Source organism: Branchiostoma lanceolatum, chromosome 14, assembly GCF_035083965.1.
Source record: "Branchiostoma lanceolatum isolate klBraLanc5 chromosome 14, klBraLanc5.hap2, whole genome shotgun sequence".
In the NCBI taxonomy this organism is placed as follows: domain Eukaryota; kingdom Metazoa; phylum Chordata; class Leptocardii; order Amphioxiformes; family Branchiostomatidae; genus Branchiostoma; species Branchiostoma lanceolatum.
The window spans coordinates 6,484,106-6,507,220 of NC_089735.1; the positions used below are offsets into that span (position 1 = coordinate 6,484,106).

The window sequence follows — 23,115 nt, forward strand, 5'->3', positions numbered from 1 at the left end:
CCACTTTAGTGAGGGATGGGGATGATATTGATACCATAGATTGTCTGGACCTGGCTTGTTTGGTTCACAAGCCAAGACAAGGGACAATGCAACTGTTCAGTTTTCACTCCGGAGACAAGAACTGTAAAAATTGTAAGAGTTTGGCACATCATTTTATTTCCCGAATTAGTTTGGGGCTAAGCATCATTGAACTAATTTTTTCAAAGACATTTTTGTCAATTGAACAGCTGTATTTGGAGATCCTGAAAACTTGTAGAGAAGTAGTCAGTTGTTCTAGAGCAAAAGGACATGTCTTTTCATAGACGACCAGAAGTCAACAGACTTGCAACATTGCATTTCACATTTAATTTTGCGAGCAGTCACTTCTCAATGTGTACTGAGTTCTTAATTATCATGTATAAACAGCAAGATATGGTACATCATGTTGACAGAGTATCAATGGAATGCTCCATTTATGAACAAGTTTTAAACAGCTTCCACTACCTACCATGTCCTACAGTTATAACATGTCAATCATGCCATACGCCTGACCTACACGTGAAAATTAGCAAATGTCCCTGAAACTTGTGAAAAACTTGGAAATCAAATGTGAAAGGTAAGCTATACACAAATATTTAAAGTTATACAAAAAGAGAAGTCTTCAACAATAGACTACATGTACATCGAGTGAAAGTTGTCGTCTCAATCAACTTTCTTCACTTGCAGCTCTCATCAAGATACATTTGAAATAGAATAAAACATACAAGAGTAACAAAGCAGACAATTCCTACAAATCGTGGAGAGAAATAAGTCCTTTATCTCCAGCTTTCCTAATACCCAGATAGTTGGTCTTCACACCCAGACCTAAGTCACCGCTGCATACCAGTGTTCATGGAGTTCAGACGGCCATTCATGGCGTAAGGGTTCGGGGCGGGGCTGTACATAATGTTGGAATGGCGGGTGTGGTGCAGCTGCTGCTGGGGGTGGGGGGGCATGTTGATGACGCCCATCTGAACCGGGACTCGTGCAGCCTGGTCCATGTATGCAGGGTTGACCGGCTGGTACGTACTGTTCATGATGGGCTGTGCCAGGCGGTAACCGTTCATGTTCACGGCACTGTACCCGGTCATCGGGCTGATGGTGCGGTGGCGGGAAGACGGGATGGGCGGGCCGGGCCCCGGTCTGTACTGTGGGCGGTATTGCTGGGGCGGGGCCGGCTGCATGGGGGGACGGAAGTGAACCGGTACGTTGGACTTGTTTTGTATGCTCATGTTGGTCTGGACAACATGGCCTTGTACACCGGGACTGGGGGCAGACCTGTTGTGGACAGGCGGGGTCATGTTACGTTGAACGGGGGAGGGAGGAGTCATTGCTAGTGGAGGGGGTGGGGTGAGGTTAGGAGGGGGGGTCATGCCCGGTTGGTTGTGCATGGAGCCCGGGGATGGCATACGTAGTTGGGATTCATCCATGATGCCGTTGGTGAGCTGTTGCAGTTTGGCAAGGCTGAAGCTGGTGCTTGTGTTGGGACTTTCCCGTCCGCGTAACATCGTTCCCATGCTACTGTAGGCATTGTGGTTTCCGGTCCCATTGTCCTGCATCCCCAGGTACGCATTTGACACTTGGCAAGAGGTTTCCATAAGGCCATGCTGCGCACCCATCTGACCATAGTTCAGCGGGCAGTTTTGCACGGCAGGCTGCACATGGTGCGAGTGGTCCATACTGGAATAGTTTGTGGTGTGGATGGGCATGCTGTAGCCTTGTTGTAAGTGGGAGTTGTCCATCATGAGACTACAGTCCGCACTGGACACAATGGCCATGTTACAATTGGTCGACACAGACGTGGTACTGTACATCATTCTGGCCGGCACCACACCGGTGTTACTGCTGTCCACCATGGCCATACCAGAGGCGGGGGGCAGTGCAGAACTGGACGTGTTGGCAGAGAGGGAACAGCTACTTCCTGCTGAGCCAGAGGACAGCTGCTGTCCAACACCAGGGCTCATTCTCATGTATGTATTCCCATCCTGCAAAGAGAAAAATAGGTGAACAATTTGGTCTAGGAACGATAGTCATTGGACTGATAAAGATACAGCTTGAAATCATCCGACTGAAACTTTTGTACACTACAATTGCACCAGTACAAAGTTCAGACTACAATTCACTGTCTGCTAACAATTCACTCTAGCTCTAAGAATAATAGTCCTTGGACTGAAGTGTTACCAGTAGTATGAAACAATCTTCAAAGATAAAGATACAGCCAAAAGCTTGTAATCATCCTACTGAAACTTTTGTACATTACAAGCTCAGACTATCAATGGAGCTAGATACATCCGAGCTACTTTGCCTAATCTACTAGTATACAGTGACTAATTCAGACAGTTACCTGCATGGACCCATGGTGCTGGATATTGCCCATAGATGGACTGGGCACAGACGACGGCTGGGTGTTGCTGCCGTTATCCACGGCAGGACTGTTCATACTACAGGGCAGCATGGGGCTGTTGTGACAGGAGGATGACCCCGTGCCAGCGCTCGCCGGCCTGAGCGGGGAAGGATTGGTGCTCTGGTGACTGACGGCGTGGGGAGACTGGGTGGGAGTCTGCTGGATACTGGGGGTTCCAGTCTGAGAACACAACTGTTCTTTGGTCATCATGTTTCCAGTTTGTACTACTGTGTGTTGTTCACACGAAGCCGGTCTGTCAGTCAGGGTGTGTATTACTGTGGGAGACGGTCTGTCACTGTTGACGGCTATGTCTGCGGCTTGTTTCATCAACCTGGGGGACTCCAGGTTGGGACTGTTGGCATCGCTGCCGTAGTCACTGTGGTCGCTCTGCAGCTTGGAAGGGAGCTGGGGTGTGCTGGTGGGCACACAGGTCTCCAGGGTCCTCTCAGGACTACTGTGTTCCTGTGGAGTTGGTGGTACAGCCTGGTCCTCAGACACGCAGCGGTCTGGCTGAGAAACCTGCACCTCGCTTTTCTCCTGGGGGGGTTGCGGGGAGGGGGTGTTCTGAGGGAGGGGGGAGAGGGTATCCACCGGGTAAGGCTGGTCCGTCATGGTGACAGCAGGTTGTTCTGTGGGTGTGGATGCACAGGTGTCTGATATACTGTCCTCCAAACATTGTGCAGCAGCATTGCCTTCAGTGTCCACCTGTGGAACGGGTATGTCCTCCTCTACTGGAGTCAACACCGGCTGCTCCTCCTCTCGTTCCTCCTGCTCCTCCTCCTCCTCCTCCTGTTGTTGTTGTTGTTGTGGAGAGGAGTGCTCAGGCGGACTGTGGCACACTTCCCCTGCCTCCTCTCTATTTGCAACTTCTTCTGGACCGTCTTTTCTCTCCACATGGTCTTCTTCCTCTTCTGCTACTTCTTGTTCTTTCTCTTCCTGCGCCATGCTGACGTCCTCCACTACGCTCTGATCCTGCTCCTTGTTATTTACCTCCTGGATGGGAACGGTTGTCTCTTTCCTGTCGTCCTCCTCATCTGAGTCCTCCAGGCAGTCTGACAGGTTGGGACAGTTTGTGATGTCATCCAATCCTGCTGATAGTGCCTGTGTCACGAGCGAACAGCTGCCTCTGTCTGCATATTCTCCATCCTGAAAAATAAGAACAAATCTTAGTTCCTCCTTCACAACACAACCATCCTGTCCAGACACTAGTGATGTTAATAGAACACAACTTGATGGCTAGATGTTACATTCTGGTAGACAGCTTCTTTGTTGAAAAAGTTAACCACAACAGCCAAGCATTTATCTTTTACACAAGTGAACAAATAAGTATGAACCTCTGTGAATAATTTCATGAGGTTGGCTAATGACTGTATAACAAAGCTCTTTACTCCTAGCCACATGTACTATTCACATGAGCCAACATTTTGGTGCAGCGACACCTTGCTGCAGTGTGAAGTAGAACAGTAGAACCAGACATTACTGCCATGAGGAAGGCGAAAGAAAGTCACCAAAACGTTGGCTCGCGTAAATACTGTATGTAATACTGTATGTGGTTGTGAACAAAGAACTTTGTTACACAAAAGAAACTGAAAAGCTAGTGATATAGTGGCAAACAGACTTACACGTCCAGTTTTGCGTGAGCCTGATGTATTGTCCGGTACAGGGTGCTTCCTGGGTCTGCCAGGTTTCCTCCCAGACTTGTGCCGGCCTTCTCGCTGCTTCTTACTGTGCCTGTGCTCGTTCTTCGTACTGGAGCTCCTCTTCCCCTTCTGTTGTCCCTGCCGGTCGCTCTTCCCCTTCTTCTTCTTGTGAGGTGGTTCCTCGTCATGGCTGACGTGGTTGTGTTGGTCCAGAGTAGACGACGAGTCTGAATTGACAAGAGATCACAAAGCTTTGTTAAGAAATTGGATCTGGGTTACAACACATAAGGGCTGCTCCAGGACCTGGTCCTCCACACCAGGACCGAAATTTGGTTGTTGGGATAGACAAAAATTTCACCCCATCCGTCCAAAAAATCACAACTTTATGACATGAAGGTGACAAGATCATAATAAGGAAGCGTTTGTCGTCGCTATTACCTTTGCCTTGCCCTTGGTGGTTTCTCTTGGTCCTGTTCTTCGTATGGCCAGAGTCTGACTTGCTTGCACCATCATACACCAAGCTGTCGCCAAAGTCTACAAAGAGATTTAAAATTTAAGTACAATTATACGAGAGAGCAAGACATGTGTTCACTTTAGGAATCATATTACTTTGTTCCATTTCTACAGTAAAGCCATAACATCTTTATAAAATGAGCTCAGGCCTGAGAAAAAAAATGTTGTGTTTCCGGTTACGACATTTGAAAAATGGGTACATTGGGATTCTTTTGTACAACTACAAGCACAAGTATATCAATAAAGAGAACAAAGATGTACAGTGTTTAATACACATTCCTGCATCAATTGTTAAAGCCTTAATCAATTAACAAAGTGTGAATTTTTTTGTCATTCGGGTAACGAGAAACACAAACAAAAATCAATTTTCCTAGACCTTTGCTTATTACTGACACCTCATCAACTATAAGCGGTGGGGTTTTCTCACCTAAGGACTTGTTAGCTTGCCGCTCCGGACTGCTGGTCCTTGCCTCAGAAGAAAAGCTCTCTTCCATCTTTCCTGCCTTCTTGTTCTTGCGGTTGGACTTGTGGTGTTTGTGTCTTCCTGAGCTGGACTTCTTTTTCCTGTTACTCTGTAACCACAAGGAATAATCTTCCTTTCACAACTCTGTTACCATGGTAATCATTTAATTGAACTACAGCAGACAGTACATGGATGTGTAACCTAGGGCTGTCTCCGATGATGATGATAGGCCTGTCTCCAGGACCCATCCCTCCGTCCATCCCAGGATGGAAATTTGCTTGCTACGGCCGATAAAAATTTCACTTTGTCCATCCCCAAAATCTTAATTTCATGACAGGAAACTAGTGAGAATGTATTTTAACAAGCTTAAAATGACAGATTTAACAAGGAAAATCAACAAAATGGCCTCCCAAACAAAGAGTGGGACAGACAAAAGTCTAAACCATGGTGCAAGAAGGAAATGTAAATCCAAATGCTAACATATCCACATCTGTCATAAATATATATATGCATATGTTTAATAGTTGTTGCCATACATTGTACCGTGTACAATTGTTGTGCAATAAAGTTCTTCACTAAAGTATATAAAGAGTGGGCTGAAGTTACCTTCTTGGAAGATGACTGCCGCCCTTCCTTCTGTTTGTCTGTGGGTTTCTCTTTGACTGCTTCCCTACTGACACTTCTGTTGACGTTGGTGTGAGGCTTGGGCTGTCTGTGGACCTTCTGTTCCTGCTCTATGTCCCTCACCAGGGCTCCCATTCGTTCCACCTGACATAGTTGTGAAACATCAACTGTCAATGGTGTGTTTTACAGGATGTCCTCATTGCTGTATTTAGTAGTGGTCACATTATACTGTTTAACCTTTAAATTGCCTTTAGGCATAACACACCAGTCTTGCATAGTAAATACAAGCTGAGTAAGACTGGATTGTAAGGTTGACAACTGGAAGGTTTTACACACACACTGAGAGGGACCTCTACTGTTTTCAGTAAGTGTGGTATGATCTATAACGTGGCTCTCCTCAAATACAGGACCTCTTGCCTTACATTCTATTTGAGAGAACATCCCTTACCAAAGCTAGGTACTCACTTGGACCTGAGTCAAGGGAGCAAATAGGTGCGTGTACATATTTCTCTGCACAACCATAATCTTATTTTACTGTATCCCTCATTCACATCCATTTCTATCCTGGTATTCAAACAAGAAGACTGCATATAAAAACTAAAACTGAACTCTTTCTTTGTTACCGTAAATGCAGAAATGTTAGTAGTGGTTTTATGTTTGCGGTTTACAGGGTGAACTCTTTACCGCAAACTTAAAACCATAGCGAAAAGCCGTTTCATTGTGTGTCTGTAGTGCTACTGTTGTTTCAAACGTGGACTCAAAACCACCGCGGCCCATTTTCTCCCTACCGCGAAATTAAATCTCGGCAAACATTTCTGCATTTACAGTATTCATTTTACAGATAGAAGGTAATACAAATAGGACAGTTGCACACCTCTCTCTCTGCACTCTTCTCCTCCTCCAGAATGGCAGTGTTTGACACGATCAGCGGGGACCAGCGCAGGGCGTCAGGGTCTACCTCTGCACGCCGCTCGGCAGCGGACTCCAGACGGGCCATGTGTTCTTCCACCAGACGCTTCCTCACACGAATCATGACCCTAGGACAGCAGGGACATTCAATGTTAAGACATGATACAAAGACATGGACATAGTGGCGCTACACTCAGGTACAACAACCTATATCACAGTGCCACAGAAAAGCTACATAAAATTAGACAAAGACAAACTTAAGCAAATTTTTTTAACAAACGAAAGATAAAAAAACAATAAGACTTAAATAAATCAGATCAAACTAATGCGAGTAACAAAGTAATTAAATAATAAAAAACACAAAGTAGTAGAAATACAACTTTGAAAGATACAAATAGATACAACTTTGCCAACCCTCAACCAGCTCACACACTCAATGTTACACATGGAACAATTCTGTGTTGTACAGATATGTATGATATCACATCCCCTGAGAAAAGTCAGCTTCGATTCTTGTCCGATATCAAAAATAACCAGATAACGGTTTGTATCCGTGTCCGGCTCTCACCTGTCCTCCTTCCTGGTGACCATATTGAGGCTCTGTAGCGTGGCCGCGATGTCGTGTGGACACATCCCAGTGGCCTCACTGATGACCTTTATACTGATGTGGTCACCCTGGTGGTACAAGAGCAATCAGTTGCATGAAAATCCAGTAGATAAACAACGTAGTATCCAGGGAACACAAACATTCACTCCAAATAATGCTTTAGTCTTGTGATTCGTCACAAAATAATTCACACTACTGATTAGTACTGTGAATCTTAAAATGTTTGCAGTGTTTTTATCATTGCCGTGAACTCTCCATTATGAATTCACGACACCCCAACTATGAGTTTCCAACATATTATTCTATAGTGTATTCTACAGTGTTGTTTCAACTCCGAACTTTAAACACTAAAAACTGCCTTTTCACTTCTTCTTGGATATTTAGTCTCTGTGAAAATAAATGAATTTACAGTATTACCTTGTGTTTTGCTAAGTACTCGAGGATGGTGCTGCGCCAGTACGCAGTATAACTGATGCGCCCCAGGTCAGACAGAGGTTTCTCTGGGGACCCAGGCTGGCCCTCACGCTGGGACAACAGGTAGCCTGGATGGAAACAACACTTGGTTAATCAATCTTTGAAATTACATCAGCCCAGAAAAGAACAAGAAACAGCCAACACTACGAATCTAAAGTCTGCCCCGCACCAGATGGTGCAAAGGCTGGCACCAATCTCAAATTCAATAGCCCTTGGGCCACACAACTTTGTACAAACACTACAACAGTGGGCTTAAGTCCACTGGTAGTGGTGTGTGTTCAACTATCATAATCTTTTCAAAATGTGCCGAGCAGAGAAAGAAATATGTATCATTTTCAAAGCCTCTGGTATGGCTTGGCTGGGGATTGAACTTACTTATGACTTGGCCAAGAATCGAACTCACACCCTACCATATGCTGATATGCAAGGCGAACACTAGGCCATTGCACTGGTGCTTAATCTCAGTCTATTTCAAAATAATATGAATTGAAACTTGGAATGTTACACCAGCTTTATGACACAGATACAGCACACTGTTTACAAAGACCTTGTTGTAAAGACTTACTGAATTCGATGAGGAAGCGTCCGAATCCTCTCCTTTGGAAGTGTGGCATGGTCATGATACAGGAAACATTGTACTTCTGCTGACTGTGTTTTTCCTGAAATATCAAAAGTCTGTCAGCATTTTGGACAATATTAGGATATTCACATTAAGTCATGTCTATAATGTAGACCATACAATGTCTCAGATTCTTATAAGTCAAATATCAAGAGTCTGAGATCTTTCCTATACCCCCAGAACTTATTTTCCAAGCGGAGGTTATGGTTGTGGGGGCTAGTATTGACTGCGATTTCTTTTGTCAGTCTCCTCAAATGGAAACACCAGCTTATAAAACGGTCTTAATGAGTCAGACTAATTAGCTTTAAAAGGGTAGAAGCCCTACATTTTTTTGAGGGTGGAGGGAGGATGACAAAAGAACACAGCCTCTTCTTCACTCTCCTAACTATAACCTTTGCTTGGAGAACATACTGAACCTCACTCCAGGGCTGAAGATGGGATGGGTGAGTTACCTTGGAGAAGTAGCCAACGAGATGGCATCCCTTTTTGTCATTGAACGTCAGCACATAGAACAGGAAGGGTTCTACATCGTAGTACAGGGTCTTGTGGTCCAGGAACAGTTTGGCTAGCAGACACAGGTTCTGACAGTAGATCTGAATCACACAAAACAAACAAAATATTACACATTGTTGGTTAACAAACATCACAAACAGTGGCTTATTCAATATAGAACATGCATGACACCACTTAGGCCAAACCAATATTACAAGTTAGTTCTCCGATTTTGAAATGATATTATGCTCAACTGGATAAACATGATGAAAACAAAGCCTGAGGCCCAGGTTTATGTCCTGGTGCACTCAGTACCAGAAAGTGAATAGGTTCAGATTCAAGTTTTCCTCCCTGCCTTCTGCATCTGCTGTTATGATGTCTACCTTCGATACTTTCCCCATTAAAATGCCCAAGAACGAAGAAAATAAATTGGTGTGGCCTTATTACTTCATTTGTATTTTTCCACTGCTGTTCCTTCCATCTTCGTGCTAAAAGCCATCTTCGTGCCACAACCAATTGTCAGGGCTTGTGACTGCACCCGATTTGGTCGCATATGCCCCTGGAAATTAGGCTGTACGACTGGATTTGATGTTACGGTCGAACCATGCTCCTTTTTTTAATACAGTTAGCATGAATATTTTGTGGGTGATATCAAAGTTGTCTCACCTTGTTAACGTTACCATCCACCTCAAAGACGGACAGGTTATTCTTGCGGTAGATTTCATTGGCCGGTGGGTGGAGCCAGCCACATTTGATCTGCGGAGGTAAAACATGACAATTCATACATGATGATCGGGAGTATCGACGCCGCTCGGCTATCAAAACTTCTGCGAATTCCAATTTTTCGCTATTTTTTTTTCTACAAAAATCCAAAGAAAAGACTCTAAATTTGAAAATTTTGGGAGTGGCGCTGAGAATTTTGGGAGTGGCGCTGCGCCCTTGCACCATTGCGTAGGGAGAGCCTGTACATCAGATCAACAACCACAACCAGGAACTACATGACAAAACTGATTCATTGTCTTCATGATGGAGTAAGGCCATACTGATTTGATTATATGTATGACATCCTTTGGGCACCCCGAAACTGATGCAAACGTGCAAAGAAAAGAAAAGTTGGCCGAAAAAGTACCTTCATTACAAAATCTAAGTACATGTAGTCAGGAAGGTTGGACAAATGACAAATTTGTTCTTTCATATATTATTCTTTGACAATGGTATTTACTCTGGCATTCTACGACATAGGTATATGTTTTCCGATATCTAAAAAAATCTATGGCATTTATCTGCTCATTTTGTAGCTTCTTTGTATGATCTACAGTATGCTGGTAAACCTCCTTTTTTGGAAATGGACAAAAACTGATCAGTGTGGAAGTCATCTATAAAATCAAGTCAGCGTAGCCTGAGTTTGAAGTTGAATAAAAAAGTCCAGTGCCTTACCACATGCCTCTTGAGGATACTTCTACTCTTCATGTACTTCAGACAAAACTCACACAAGAACAACTTTGGCAACCTGTAAAAGAGAGAAATCCCATCATTGCGGCAAAGAATCTAGTCAAGTAAAATCTAACCACTAGACTTAGCAAAAATGGAAAACACTGCTTCTATGCATCACACTCAGCACTTGTAGGAAAGTGTATGGAGGTTGAACACACTGATAACAGAGCACCAACCCCCTTCTGTGGTATCATCTGTGCTTCTACAGCTGTGCAACCAAAAGAAACAGAGATATACACTATATTGTATGGGAAGGACTTGAACTAATTTCAATTCTTATCATCATTTTATGTATTTAGATGCTACTATCAGTTTGATATTTGGTTTTCTTTGTATCTCTTATTCTATTACTTGAGGAGCCGGCCTTGTAGAGGAACCACATTGCTTATGTTGCTGGCTCCTTGTTCTACAGTTCTGTTGCTATAATTTGTATAATTTTATGGACTCCAGGAAGAATAGTGATGTATCACTAATGGAGATCTCAATAAACCAAACCAAACCAAACCAAAATCTTCTCAGAATTGTTTTTAATCTGAAAAGCCGAATAGATAAATAAAGTAGATGAATAATACATGATCCACCCACCTGGCATACTCCTGTGGGTATGGCGAGGAGTACCAGGTATGAATCTCGTGTCTTCCGAACTCGATGACGGCAGGGCAGCGGGTTCCTGCTTCTATTGACAGTTCTGGAGCAATGGGTTGCATTTGCTGAAAAACAAACAGTTGGGCGGCTTTAAAGCACTGAACCATGATTTTTTGTTTACTAGTATTTTGTATAACCGTTCACACTTTTATCATATAAGACTTAAAGTTTATGACATTGCCTCTTGTCCAGAGCCGTTGCATGCTGTATTACTAGTGCTGTTGGTTGAGCACTTAATAGCGGACCGTAGCGACTGGAGGAAGAGGGCTGACTTAGTCCGGGCAACCCGCCCGACATGATGATGATGTTGGTTGAGTATTGCTTATCATATAATACAAGCAATGGGTAGGCGATGGCACTGGTATAGAAACACTAGCGGAAGGCAGAAAAGCAATGTTCCCAGGTAGAGATCATGTGGTAATCATGTGTCAAAACATTGGCATTGAACTCCATACCGTACTACTCTACTCACCGTTAACGCGATTTCCTGAGCTTTCTTGAAGAGTTTCAAATCCTCGTCGTTGACTCCAGGTAGTGCTGCCTTGTCACTGCCTGACCCTGATGAAAAAACACCCCGTCATGCATTGTCCTACTCACTGTTTCCTACTATGTCTCACACCATAGACTGTTAAACCTGCATTACATTAGATAGATTCACTGCAACAATTTGAAGCTCCTTCATAATGGACCATTTCCAAATGGTTTGTTGCGATTGGGTAGATAAGATTGATAGCTTTGAGGAGAACCACCATGTAGGCTTCTACCTTTAACAAAGCTAATCAACCAACAAAAGTGTTCATGTTATGATTTTTTCATCAGCATGGGAATTATCTAAAGGATTTTTCACAAACATCAAAACAAAAGCAGCGTTTTATGTCAGCTGTGAGCCTACTAAAAATACCATACAAACACACAGGCAGATAAAAACATATCAATGATAAGTCTATGCAAATCCCAAATGAAAAACAATTCGTATGTTTGCTGCAGTGCTGTCGAGCATGACATATGTCTACTGTTAGAGTAACACTAAATCAACACTAGACTGGTTAGTGTCTGATGAAGCATGCTCTCAGTTAGATATGAGTTAGTACTGTTGTTACTATAACTACATGTACCTATAGATAGATCTCAATGAGGGTCTCCAATAACTCTTTTTGACAATACCTAACAGGAACGCTTTCAGTGTGTGGCGTCAGCAGCACTCATGTTATCATAAAACACTGTGCCCTTCCATAAATCCTGATTAATATGCCAACACAGATAAATTTCTGTTTTAGTTCATCAAAAACTGTACATAAACAAACCAAGGACACAAAAAATACTTTCATGGATTCAAAACATACTTCGTCCACAACATGACGTCACACGACAACATACAACACGTGGCTCATAGTAAGAAACCATTTTGCACTGCAATGAAAACCTTTGATACATCCAAACATGATTTCCGATCAACAATTTTCACCAGTCTGCAATGGTTGACCTGCATGTTATGGTACACAATAATAAGACCACTCTCCACAACAGGCATCTCTGAATCAGTCTGTAAATCTTGTTTTGAATTCCTGTAAATGTTTTCGCGAATGAAAGTTGCGCAAGGTTTCTCCACGGTCCAACCTACACCATCACGACAGGTATAGACAGTACTGGTGTTAAGTACTGGTAAAAACATCCACTTCCATGTGTACCAAAGTTCCCATGTTTTTCAGCAAGAGGACAACTGAAGGCAGTGGTCCTAATCCTATACACCACACACTCCCAGGTTATCAGATTTTTTCTCTACAGATGTGAGGAATGTAGACACATGGATTTTGGTGGTGAACACTACGCCACTCAACCTACGTGACAGTACCAACAGACGTTTTGTGGTCATCTCAACAAACCCAGCGCTCTAACTTCTTGACTGCACACAAGAGGCAACAACGTTCCTGACCAGAGCGTGTGACTACGAACGACCCTGTAGCTCAGAAGAAAACAGAGTTCAAGACTGCAGCAGAAAGAGCGACACTACCTACAGTGAAGTGTGTGGACAGCACACTACAACCACCTACAGGCGGCCAAGAGGGTGGACAGAGGAAGGGAGGCATGCACCACGGCAATGTCTTCCATCTTTTTAACTGGGTGAGTTGGCAGTTTGTGTTAGCAGTCATGATGTGGAAATGGTATAAGAGAGGTTATCAGAAGAGATGAGAGTGCTAGACTTCTGCCAGTGCTGAACTCTGTTTTGTGCACTCAGCCGGCATGGTTTACGACAGATTTGCCAAACAAGAGCAGTTCTTACCCAAAGGTTTTCTGTCCCTTCCTCCGCCACGCCCCCTGTAGGGGCTGCCAGGGCCTGCTGGACTGGGAGCCAGCTTCTCATCCTCTCTTGACTTGGGCGCCAACATCATGACCTTATCCCGAGTTTCACCAAGCAAATCCAAAGCTGGCCCCTGCCCACAACTTTCCAAATCTGAACTTTGGAAACCCTCTTCTGAACTGAGAAAAGCAAACGGCTCAAAGTGTTTGTCGGGTCTACTGATCTTTTTCGGAGGGGCATATAATGGCAGGCTCCTTTTCCTTGTTTCCCCTTGTGTAGTGAAAATGTGTGAAAGTCCGTCGAACAAACCCTTGACCTGCCCTCTTCCTGGTGTTTGATAGTGGCCTTGCTGCCTGAAGGTTGTGTCTAGGAGGCCTGCAGCTGATATGGGCTCGTCCTGACCATTTGTTCCATGGCTGGCACTACCAGTCAACATAGCTTCATCACAAGACAGGCTAAACACATCATCATGGACACTTTGTGACCGGGATGTCTTTCTCTTGTTGCCAGGTGTAAAGAATCGGGTAAGGCCGTCAACCAAACCTTTGGGTTTAGCTGCCGCAGAGCCTTCGTCACTGGACAATCTCTTATCATGACCCCCCCTCCCCTTGGAAGAGTCCTTCCTGTGAGCTGGACTACCTTGTCCCTTGGTCTTGTCCCTGATGTCTGCAAAGTAAGGCTGCTTCGATCTCGCTTGTGAACATGAAGACTCCTCTGCACCATTCTTCATCCTAAAACACACAATATGAGTGGATCAGGGATTCTGTATCTGTATCTGCAGTATAACTGCCCTTCAGCGTAACACACTAGCTTCACAGGCATGTGGCATGGCAGCAGCTGGTTATATTACAGAATGGCCTAACTTACCTTTGCATGTACACGTTGTTTACAGCTATCTAATGAGGATGCCCCAATTGTACTTTGTGGCAATGAGTGCCACTCTACAGATTAACTTACTGTTGTGCATTAACTTACCAAGCTTGGAACTAACATTTAAGTATATGACCACAATAATGCTGCAACCCAATATTCCTTACTGAAGTCTTCAATAGTTTCATAGAAGGTAAACATTGCTGACTAATATGTGTATTAAGATGGTGAAAGACAAGTAATTTCTGCAAATTGGTGTGCATTTCAAGTCCTTCAATGGCTTGTGGGCATTGTGTTGTTATTGGTGGGTATTTTCAGCACAACATCTAATACTCACAATGGTAAAAACGATGTGCTTGCACTTTTCTTCTTGTACTTTTTCTTGATACTGTTAGCCACCTGCTTTAGTTCCTCTTGGTCACTCATGGGATCACCTTCACATAAACTGCACTCCCAGTTACCTACAGGCATCAACAAACCATTATATCCAGTCAAGGGATGATGGAGCCAACATTGCACAATGGTCTTAAGAAAATTAATCATGTTAAGCTCTCAATTACAGCTGCATCAGTGAAAAAGGGAACAAATACACAGTACCTGAGTCAGCTTTCCAAAACAGAGCCCAGCCCAGTTTACAGGAATGAAAAGAATTGCATAAAAGACAAAAATAAAAACCTAAACAAATTTGTCATGAGCATAACTTGTGTATATCTTTTGATAATATATTCATACATTTCGAAATGTGGCCCTCCCATTAATAGACAATGTTTGGACTATATGTACATGTAATATTATGATATATCATATAAGAGGTTTCCTGTCCAGTAGTGCTGGTTCTAACACTTGACAGTATCATTACCTTTCGGCATCTTGGTCAGCGGTGGGTTGCAGCATTTCATGTGAAATCCACGGTCGCAGGCATCACAGAACAATATGTTATCCTGTCAAAGTACAATAACAGATGTTAGTGATCCTCCCCTTCCCTTCTTCCCTTAATTTTTCGGAGATGGCTGACCAGTTGTCCATGGACTATACCACACTACTTTCGGGAAGGGGGTGTCAACCTGCTGCAGTACCTGAAAATACCACTAGGGGGGCCTATATTGCCATGTTTTTTTTTAACAGCCTTCATACCAAAATTCATATAAATCTGTCAAAAGGAACTTGAGTTGTAGGCGTGCAGTGAAGCACCTTCTCGCACAAGAGACTTCCATTTTACGTCCATTTGGAAAGGTGGGTGCGGACCCAACCGAGATCTTGGCCCAGGATTAAACTGGGGTCTCCCAGTTAGCAACTAATTGTCAGTGTCCTAATGCACACTGTGCTTGTTAATACATGCAAGATGATCATTTATTCAATAAATTGACAGCATTAAGTCTTATCTATAAATATATATAGTTGTGAACTATCTATTCCAGATGTAGGTACTTACCAAATCGTTCTTATTTTCACAAGCAGTACAGGTCTTACAGTCGATACACTGCCACCGCATGCTGCGAACCTTCGCTGTCAGCTGCGGTGAGTACTTTAAACACGACGGATGACCTGACAAGGGCAGAGGGTTCCCAGTTAGACCCATACTTCATAAAATATACGTAACCCAGTAGAGTTTGGTAGGTATACTTTGTTGGGTGTAGGGAATTTTGCATATGTGCTGAGAAAACTATTTCAAGTCCTGGTTGTGTATCTTCAGTGTGCATACTAGCACTCTATGGAGTTGTTACCAATTACAACTACTTATATCATGCAATTGTACCTTTGGAATATATAGAAACCATCTCTATTTCAGAGAGAATGTTAACGTCTCCACTGTCTGTATTACATGAACTGTTTATGCACAGAGTTTACAGTACAGTCAAACCTGTCTATAGTGGTCACTGAAGGGACTGAGTAAATTTGGCCACTATGGCCAGGTGACCACTATATAGAGGATATGGTCGACTCGAGCAATGAGTGACACAAGACATAAGTTTATACTAAGGTACTGAGTATTTTTTCACATACACACTGCACAGGTGCTTATAACATCTACAGTTCAATTTTTGTTTCCTTATTTTTGTTATACAGTATATCATAATTTTAATTGAAGAAACATTGCAATGACCATGCCCTACACAAACACATAAACTGCAAATGGTCTTCAATTTAGTTGACATGGATGTCCAGTTTACCAGTTCCCACGGCAAAATTAGTCAGCTGCCCCGCACTCTTCGCTATTATCTACCGAACTCGAAAAAGAAGGACTTGTGCTCCAGGTTCTGAAGACTTCCGAAGAGACCGCCATTTTTCTTGGAAGTTTGATGCCTCTGTCGCCGACAACGAACGAAATTTAGCCATGTAAAACAACTTATTTTGCAACTGAACGCCACCCATTTAGTTAACAACATTTTTAAACAAAGGATTGTTCCTTTGTTTCCACTTATTGTTCGTTTTCAAACAAAACATCGTGGCGAGTTCCCTTTGTTTTCAGCTTGGGTTCGGCTTCTACCATTATCCCTAGTATGTGGTAATCATTGGAAAAGTGGATCCGTTCATGCTTATTTCTTTCATAAATTTAGTACAACTTGTATCTTACATCATAATATATCTGTATCGATGCATTTTTAAGGTTTTAATAATGAAATTACTCTCAGGGATGCGGTATTACAAAATAGATTTACCGTATTTAACCTACATATCAGTGGTATCGTCTGAACTCTTGTGACCTTTGCTGCGACGCCATCTTGGAAAAATGCGTAAATCTCGAAAATTCTTTATTTACCCGCAGAAAACGGAAATTCCGCCCGGAAAATTACATTTTTCAAGAACTTAACACGTCAGATACATGAATGAGTCTTCTGTTAAAAAGCTGCGGCCGTAATTTCGCCCAGTCCGACAGCTCAGAAATGACGATGTGCCGCGGAACCGAGACGAGTGTTTACAGCCACGTAAAAAATCAGAAGACACCATTTTTGGAAATACTTCGCGTCAAACTACGAAATTCTTTAATGTTTTCTTTATTCATACACATTAAGGTTCTAGTTGAGCCCACGTTTTGGCGGCGCAGCGCGGAAATAAAAAGATTGTGAACCAGGCGTGAGCTGGCACGGCTCGGAGTTACGACCGCTGATGTAAACAAAGGTATGCCGGCCACGCTGTGACCGCGGCCTGACCACGCGCAGTGACCGCTATTGGCAGTGTTGCCGTTGCGGCCGGACCGAAAATTGGCTGACCGCGACCACATTGGACAGGTGACCGCTATAGACTAATTCTTAATGCTTATGTCAATGGGAAAAATCCAAGGGACTGACAAAAAGTGACCACTATGGCCAGGTGACCGCTATGTCCAAGTGACCGCTAACACAGGTTTGACTGTATGTGAGTGACTGTACTTTCTCTGTAGAAGAATAAGTGCCTGTTGTTTCTCACCACTATTGCCACATTCTGCACAAGATAACAGCTCCTCTGCCTGGCCGTCCCTATTGCACTCTGCTGTACCCAGGCAGAAGGAACAGACTGGCATGGGGGAGGCGCGTGGCTGAAACAGGGGATACACAAGATCATTTTAAAAAGTTTAGGATGTTAACCGTCTTCTCCCACATGGTCACATACGTCGTGTGATCATCGTACGATCGCATATCGAGGGCATTCTTAGGATAGTCCTGCAAGCGCCTTACAAAATCAAGCTGTCTTTGGAGTAGAAGCTACAAACAGCACAGCAAATTGTATTTTGCCTACTAGAATCCCAGTATCTTGTACAATAGTGCATTTGTTTTAACTTATGAAGATGCAATGTTACCCATACTTCGTAACATTTCCAGGTTTCAGTATCCTTACCTTTTCCTCCATACTCTCCATGTTTAAGACTCTGTTGGTCCTGTCAGGATCGGGCACAACAATGTCTATGCTCGAAACAGACCCCGGCGACGATGGACTACTACTGAGATAGTCAAAACACGAGGGTCCAGCGCCCAAGTCCAATTTCTTAGCCGGCAATCTGAACAGTCTCCCGTCCTTCACGAGACGCCCGGCGTTCACCTCCCGTTTTGCAGCGAGTCTCAACTGGTTGCTGAACTCTGACTTGTCTCGAAGTTCGGCATGGTGCTTTTTCCACAGATACTTTTCAATGTTCTTGAGAATGGACCCTGCCGGCTCTTGCAGCTCACAGATGGCATCCTTTAAGAGACTCACAATGTCCACCTTATGGGTGTGCGACGAGGACGTACGAGACTTGGACCCAGGGGACTTCTGTGGATCTTTGTACGAGCACACACCCTTGTTGAAGACCTTCAGGATCAAGCCTTCTTGAACGCTGGTCTCAAGATGCTGCAGAATAAGATCTCTTGCTACCCTGTGACTTGCCTGTTGAAACAACACAACTCAACATCATTTTTGTCATATTTTGCATGTCTAAAAATCATTTCAACATTTCATTAATCCATACAGTACACTTCAGGTGGTTACACTAATAATATGTTTCAATACATGTACATGTATTTCAAACAGAATGAACAAAAGGTAAACATCCTTGATTGCTGAAATACCACTGAAAAAACTTTCCAAGTACTCTACTAGTAAACATAAGGTAAGGATAGGTGTGTACAAGACTCAAAGAAGCAACTAGAGAATGAGACTTATAATGAAGTGTAATCGATTAGAAATATATTCCACAGTTCAGTGGTATAGCATTGTGTTGTCTTACCAACGTAGTAATTACACAGGTTATCCAGCAAACAGTGATTACCTGAACAGCATTGCAGATGCGCTCTTCGCACGGACGCTGTTTCTGCTTCTTGATCTTGTGAATAGCCTCGAGCAGCCACTCCGTGAGGCTCTCTGACGTGACGGCCTCCCACTCCCGCTCACGTACGACTCGTGGTGTTCGTCCTGCCACCAGAGTGTCCTCCATGGTCAGTCACACAGGGACATGGTACTTGGCAAAGTCACATGGCACTCCTGCACCTGGAATTGTAGCCATCTTCAATAAATAAAACAGCTACAAGAAACACTCAACACTCTATAGTTACCAGCATTAGTTTCATATCTACCATATTCATACATCAATGAGGGTTGCACATCCAGGTAATAATATATGCAAGGTAACAGTTACTCAAGCAACTGGATAGGTTTTGGAACTAGATAGAGTTTATCTATCCAGTTCCCTGACTAACTCTTACCTTGCGTATCATATTCATAATTCTGACTTAGCAATTATAGAGTATGCTCTTTGATAAACAACATGTCTAATCATGCAAGTATATAGTGATCAACCTGCAAAACATTATGTCCCAAACCTTGCAATGTGTTGTTGAGTATGAAATAGATAACAAACATTGATATGTAATTTTTGACACCTCGTCGGATTAATTACCATCTGTTACACCCATATTTAGAAGGATTATTCATTTGAAGAAACTGACACTTAGTATCTTCCATACTGTAAGTCAGCACATCTTACTACCAGAGTATCACAATTAGCTGATGAGCTACAACAATTTTCTCCACTACACAACACGCTTTTAAAATGGCCTTGATTCTCTAAGTCAGATAGAAAAAATGCCCGAACATGCCCATAATTTTCCTAAGCATATGGCTAGTATTGTACTAGTAATAGCTTTACTATAAACAATACAGATTTGACAAAACACAACACTAAGAGAATAACATTACAACCATAGTACCTTCATAAGACCTTGACTTGTTGATAAACAATCATCCCTCAAACATGCATTGTCTTGGTTTAGGAAGACCATCTTTATATCAACTAAGTGCAAATTTATGCACTGACTCATGCAGCTATCCTTGACTCATGCACTGTACGGCATAGCCACTTCCTAAAAAAAACATGTTGCCCCCCTCCCTCCTTTCAACACACAAACAAACCTTACCTAATTGCTGAAAACCTTGAACAGACATCTATCTAGACTACAAAATGTATTTTGAAACCTCTATCTAACATTTCTTAGCAAAAGTCGTGATTTTGTCACACCAGTGTTCGTTCCGTTGCTGTTTTTGTGGATACAACATGAGTCATGACCCCATTAGTGTGGTTTTGTCCTGTATAACAACCAAGCAACATGAGAAACAAAGAAGGTCAACAACAATAACCACAACCAACTGAACATTTCTACAAACTTTTTCGCGGTGCCTAGACAATCTAGGTATCTTGCTAGGAAGTCGAGGCTCACAAAAACATAAATTACCTGACAAAAGAGGGAGCAAAATGTTGATAATTCGTGGCGTGGAGTCCTCATGAACAAAAGCCTATCCCATCATTCCCTCCGAAGAGGGAGGGGGGCGATGCGATTTTGCCTCACAAAACGTTCTCTGCAAGCGTTAATTCACTAAAACACACATTCAGTCCGTTTCTTACGAACTATAGGATGTGGTGGTTTTATATCGTGGCGCACGGATGCAAGGGAAAGCATTGTTGTTGGGACATATCCTCTAAACTAGGTCGAATGTTATTCGGTAATATGAGGTCGCATCAGCTTGCTAATCTGGCGTCACGATCACGTTCCAATCAACCCATTTATGGTTACAATTGCGAGCTCCATATGAACAACAGGGCTGCTACACTCCCCTCAACCACATTTTTTTAAAATCCGTCCATGCATTCCCGACGTGATCTGTTGTCCTGCAAGGTGAAAACATCAATAATTTGTCACGTTAAAATGACATGAAAACAAACCTTTGAGCTGGCAAGATGGCGGATGGAATGTCCAAGCAATTGAAGACTACCCGGAAGTGGACGTTTAACGGCTTTTTCTAGAGAATCATTAGATACTGGCTATGCATCGTGACTTACCTTGTAACACACTAACGAATCGGATAGATTTGAGTGTAAGATTACTTTGTTGACGGTTCTTGCACACAACTATGTTCAGAACAAAACCTTCTGTGGAACCCCAGCCAGCAACGTCAAACCGACAGTAGGGAGAATAGAGTACGACATCAGTAGTCCAGAGTGTAGTATTTATCCAATTTGTGGGCAATCAGTCAAATATATTGGTTCAATATTACAAAAAGTGTAACAGTATATGTGCTTATTTGTAATTTTTGCCTATATATCTTATACGTGACCACAAAATATCAACTATGGACGTTAAGTAGTAGACCGTACATTTAACTTCTTTCAACCAATATGGCAGAGGCCTCTGAAGGCTAGCAGATGCCAGCTTTAGAAAGGGCAGGATGATTACATGCAAATATAACGTTAGCAGGTTTGCTATTATGCATCCAAACTGTCTTCTACAACATCGTTCGCTGATTCTAGAAGGCGATAGTTAGCAGAGTTCAATGCTACGTGCTGTTAAAGTCATGTGATCCGAAGTTGAACAGGTCCCATGACATGTAGTTCAAGCCCTGGACGTTTAGTGTCGTTATTATTCAGCGCTCCAAATGCAAGCCCCTGCTGAGTGCCCCGCCACTCATAACAATCGTTTTGGCAACGGACTGACGAGGGGCTGTAGGCGAGTAACTGAGTGATCATAGAAGATGGCCATTTGATAGACTAGATGCTAGTACCGTAAATTATTACAATATTTATATTCTAGCGATTGCATTATGGAGATGTGCTATGATCTTCAACTTTCAAGCACGAAGCTAGTATATATCAGTACACACCTTGATGCTTTTTAACCTTTTGGTTTGTGTTTTTTTGCATGGGTGCTTTTCAGGCCCTGTGTGCTTTCTGTAAGGCAGAACTTTCTTGTATTGAGCAGCTTTTCATTCTTTCTCTTTTGAGATTCGAATGATTTTTGTGTAACGTTAACGTTCCCAGAAAAAAAAACACACAATAATAAAACAACAACTTTAAAACCGATTTTTTTTCGTAGAAAGTTATTAGTTGTCGTGGTTCCCAATAAAACAAGAACAACTGAAAAGCGCATTATTTTCGTAGAAAGTTATTAGTTGTCGAAAGCCATCATACAACTACTGTATCACATCAGCTATCCTTTTGCATTACGCGAAAAGTGGAATCGTTGACTCGTATTTGTATTAAACTGACATATATTTGGATGAACTTGGAAAGAAAAAGATAATTGTTCAACTTCCGAATGATTGATGGTCCGAAATGGAAAAAAATAGTACCCGCTTTCAAAGCCAGTGTGGGAAAGTATTCGCGATAGTCTTGCGGGAAGTGCAGGAAATGGCGTTGGCAAATTCAAAAGACTCCCTGGTTGTTTTTCGTCTCGATCGCGAGCGCTCGACACTGACAAGGACTGAGCAAGAACCGAGTGAGCAGAAAGTATCAAGCCAAGTAGGATCTTGGAGTCGACCATCGTCGTCGATGCCCTATTGCGAGTAAATTATTAGATTATCAGACATCCGCCTTTGTTCCACTTCGAGTAACGCCATAGGTGTTACCTCCCAGGTGAGGAGAACTAACGTTACCAACCGTATCTCCTTACCGAATCTAAGACAGACACCGCCGTGGGCGCTGTCTCACTGATCATACAGACGTTTCTTATGTATGCGAGCCTTAAGGAGTAAACGGACACTCGCCAGACAGAAGCAGCCTTTGGCAGACAAAGATCTTATCATTGCGAATCTGAGTGTGCGACACTTTCTCAAGATCAGTACAACACCGTCGCCCAGGTATACCACGATAACAACGTTACTTATGTAATAACAGATCTAGAGTGCTGTTCTTGACGCCAGTCCCCCAAGACAAACTGCATCAGGACAAGGCTCTACAAGCAGATGTTAGGCTCCGGTTGCTTTTGTCGTCTTTTTATGCGTCTGCAACTTTCTATTTTGTCAAGTTTTTTTTTTTCGGCCAGCCTAACCTGACAAAAAAGAAAGCCCGACAAAAACGCATAAAAACACGTCAAAAACAGCCGATCGAACCTAACCTGTACTTGGAGAGTAGGTAAGACATATGAAAGGAAAGTATATCCTACTTTTAAATTTAAGAGAAAAAAAATGCTCAATGAGAAACTTTTAGAATGGAATATTAAACGTGTTAACGTTACTAATCAGTTTATCCAGTAGACGAGATAGAACAGAAATGCAAAAGAAAACGCATGAAGCGCCATTATTCTGTGTCCAACTTTGGGAAT

The 23,115-nt window shown here is 42.9% G+C and overlaps 1 protein-coding gene across 4 annotated transcripts; it reads right to left on the reverse strand.

Moving 5' to 3' along the window:
- Positions 1–130: 130 nt before the first annotated feature.
- On the reverse strand, positions 131–20,989 carry LOC136448482 (histone acetyltransferase KAT6B-like). 4 transcript variants are annotated; one of them, XM_066448053.1, is made up of 24 exons: positions 20,859–20,984; positions 20,254–20,687; positions 18,795–19,012; positions 17,888–18,412; positions 17,480–17,588; positions 15,504–15,616; positions 14,931–15,012; positions 14,409–14,532; positions 13,184–13,932; positions 11,375–11,460; positions 10,843–10,967; positions 10,201–10,273; positions 9,430–9,519; positions 8,724–8,864; positions 8,218–8,311; positions 7,596–7,720; positions 7,140–7,246; positions 6,537–6,699; positions 5,645–5,806; positions 5,003–5,147; positions 4,501–4,596; positions 4,045–4,289; positions 2,363–3,568; positions 131–2,003 (listed from the first exon to the last, which is right to left on the reverse strand). In XM_066448053.1, the coding sequence occupies exons 3-24, from the start codon at positions 18,957–18,959 to the stop codon at positions 849–851; spliced, it is 5,880 nt and encodes a 1,959-aa protein (XP_066304150.1). In that variant the 5' UTR covers positions 18,960–19,012; positions 20,254–20,687; positions 20,859–20,984; the 3' UTR covers positions 131–848. The 4 variants fall into 4 exon arrangements, with proteins under 4 accessions (XP_066304150.1, XP_066304152.1, XP_066304148.1 ...); XM_066448055.1 differs by lacking the exon at positions 20,254–20,687 and having other exon boundaries at positions 13,841–13,932; positions 20,859–20,989; XM_066448051.1 differs by lacking the exon at positions 20,254–20,687 and having other exon boundaries at positions 20,859–20,989.
- Positions 20,990–23,115: the final 2,126 nt, after the last annotated feature.

Coding starts and splice junctions, on each gene's coding strand:
- LOC136448482 (XM_066448051.1), bottom strand. CDS start 18,959: ATGGAGGACACTCTGGTGGCAGGACGAACACCACGAGTCGTACGTGAG. Junction 11,461..13,183: donor AAGGGACAGAAAACCTTTGG/GTAAGAACTGCT, acceptor TTTTTTCATCAG/GGTCAGGCAGTGACAAGGCA. Junction 4,290..4,500: donor CCACCAAGGGCAAGGCAAAG/GTAATAGCGACG, acceptor TTGTCAATTCAG/ACTCGTCGTCTACTCTGGAC.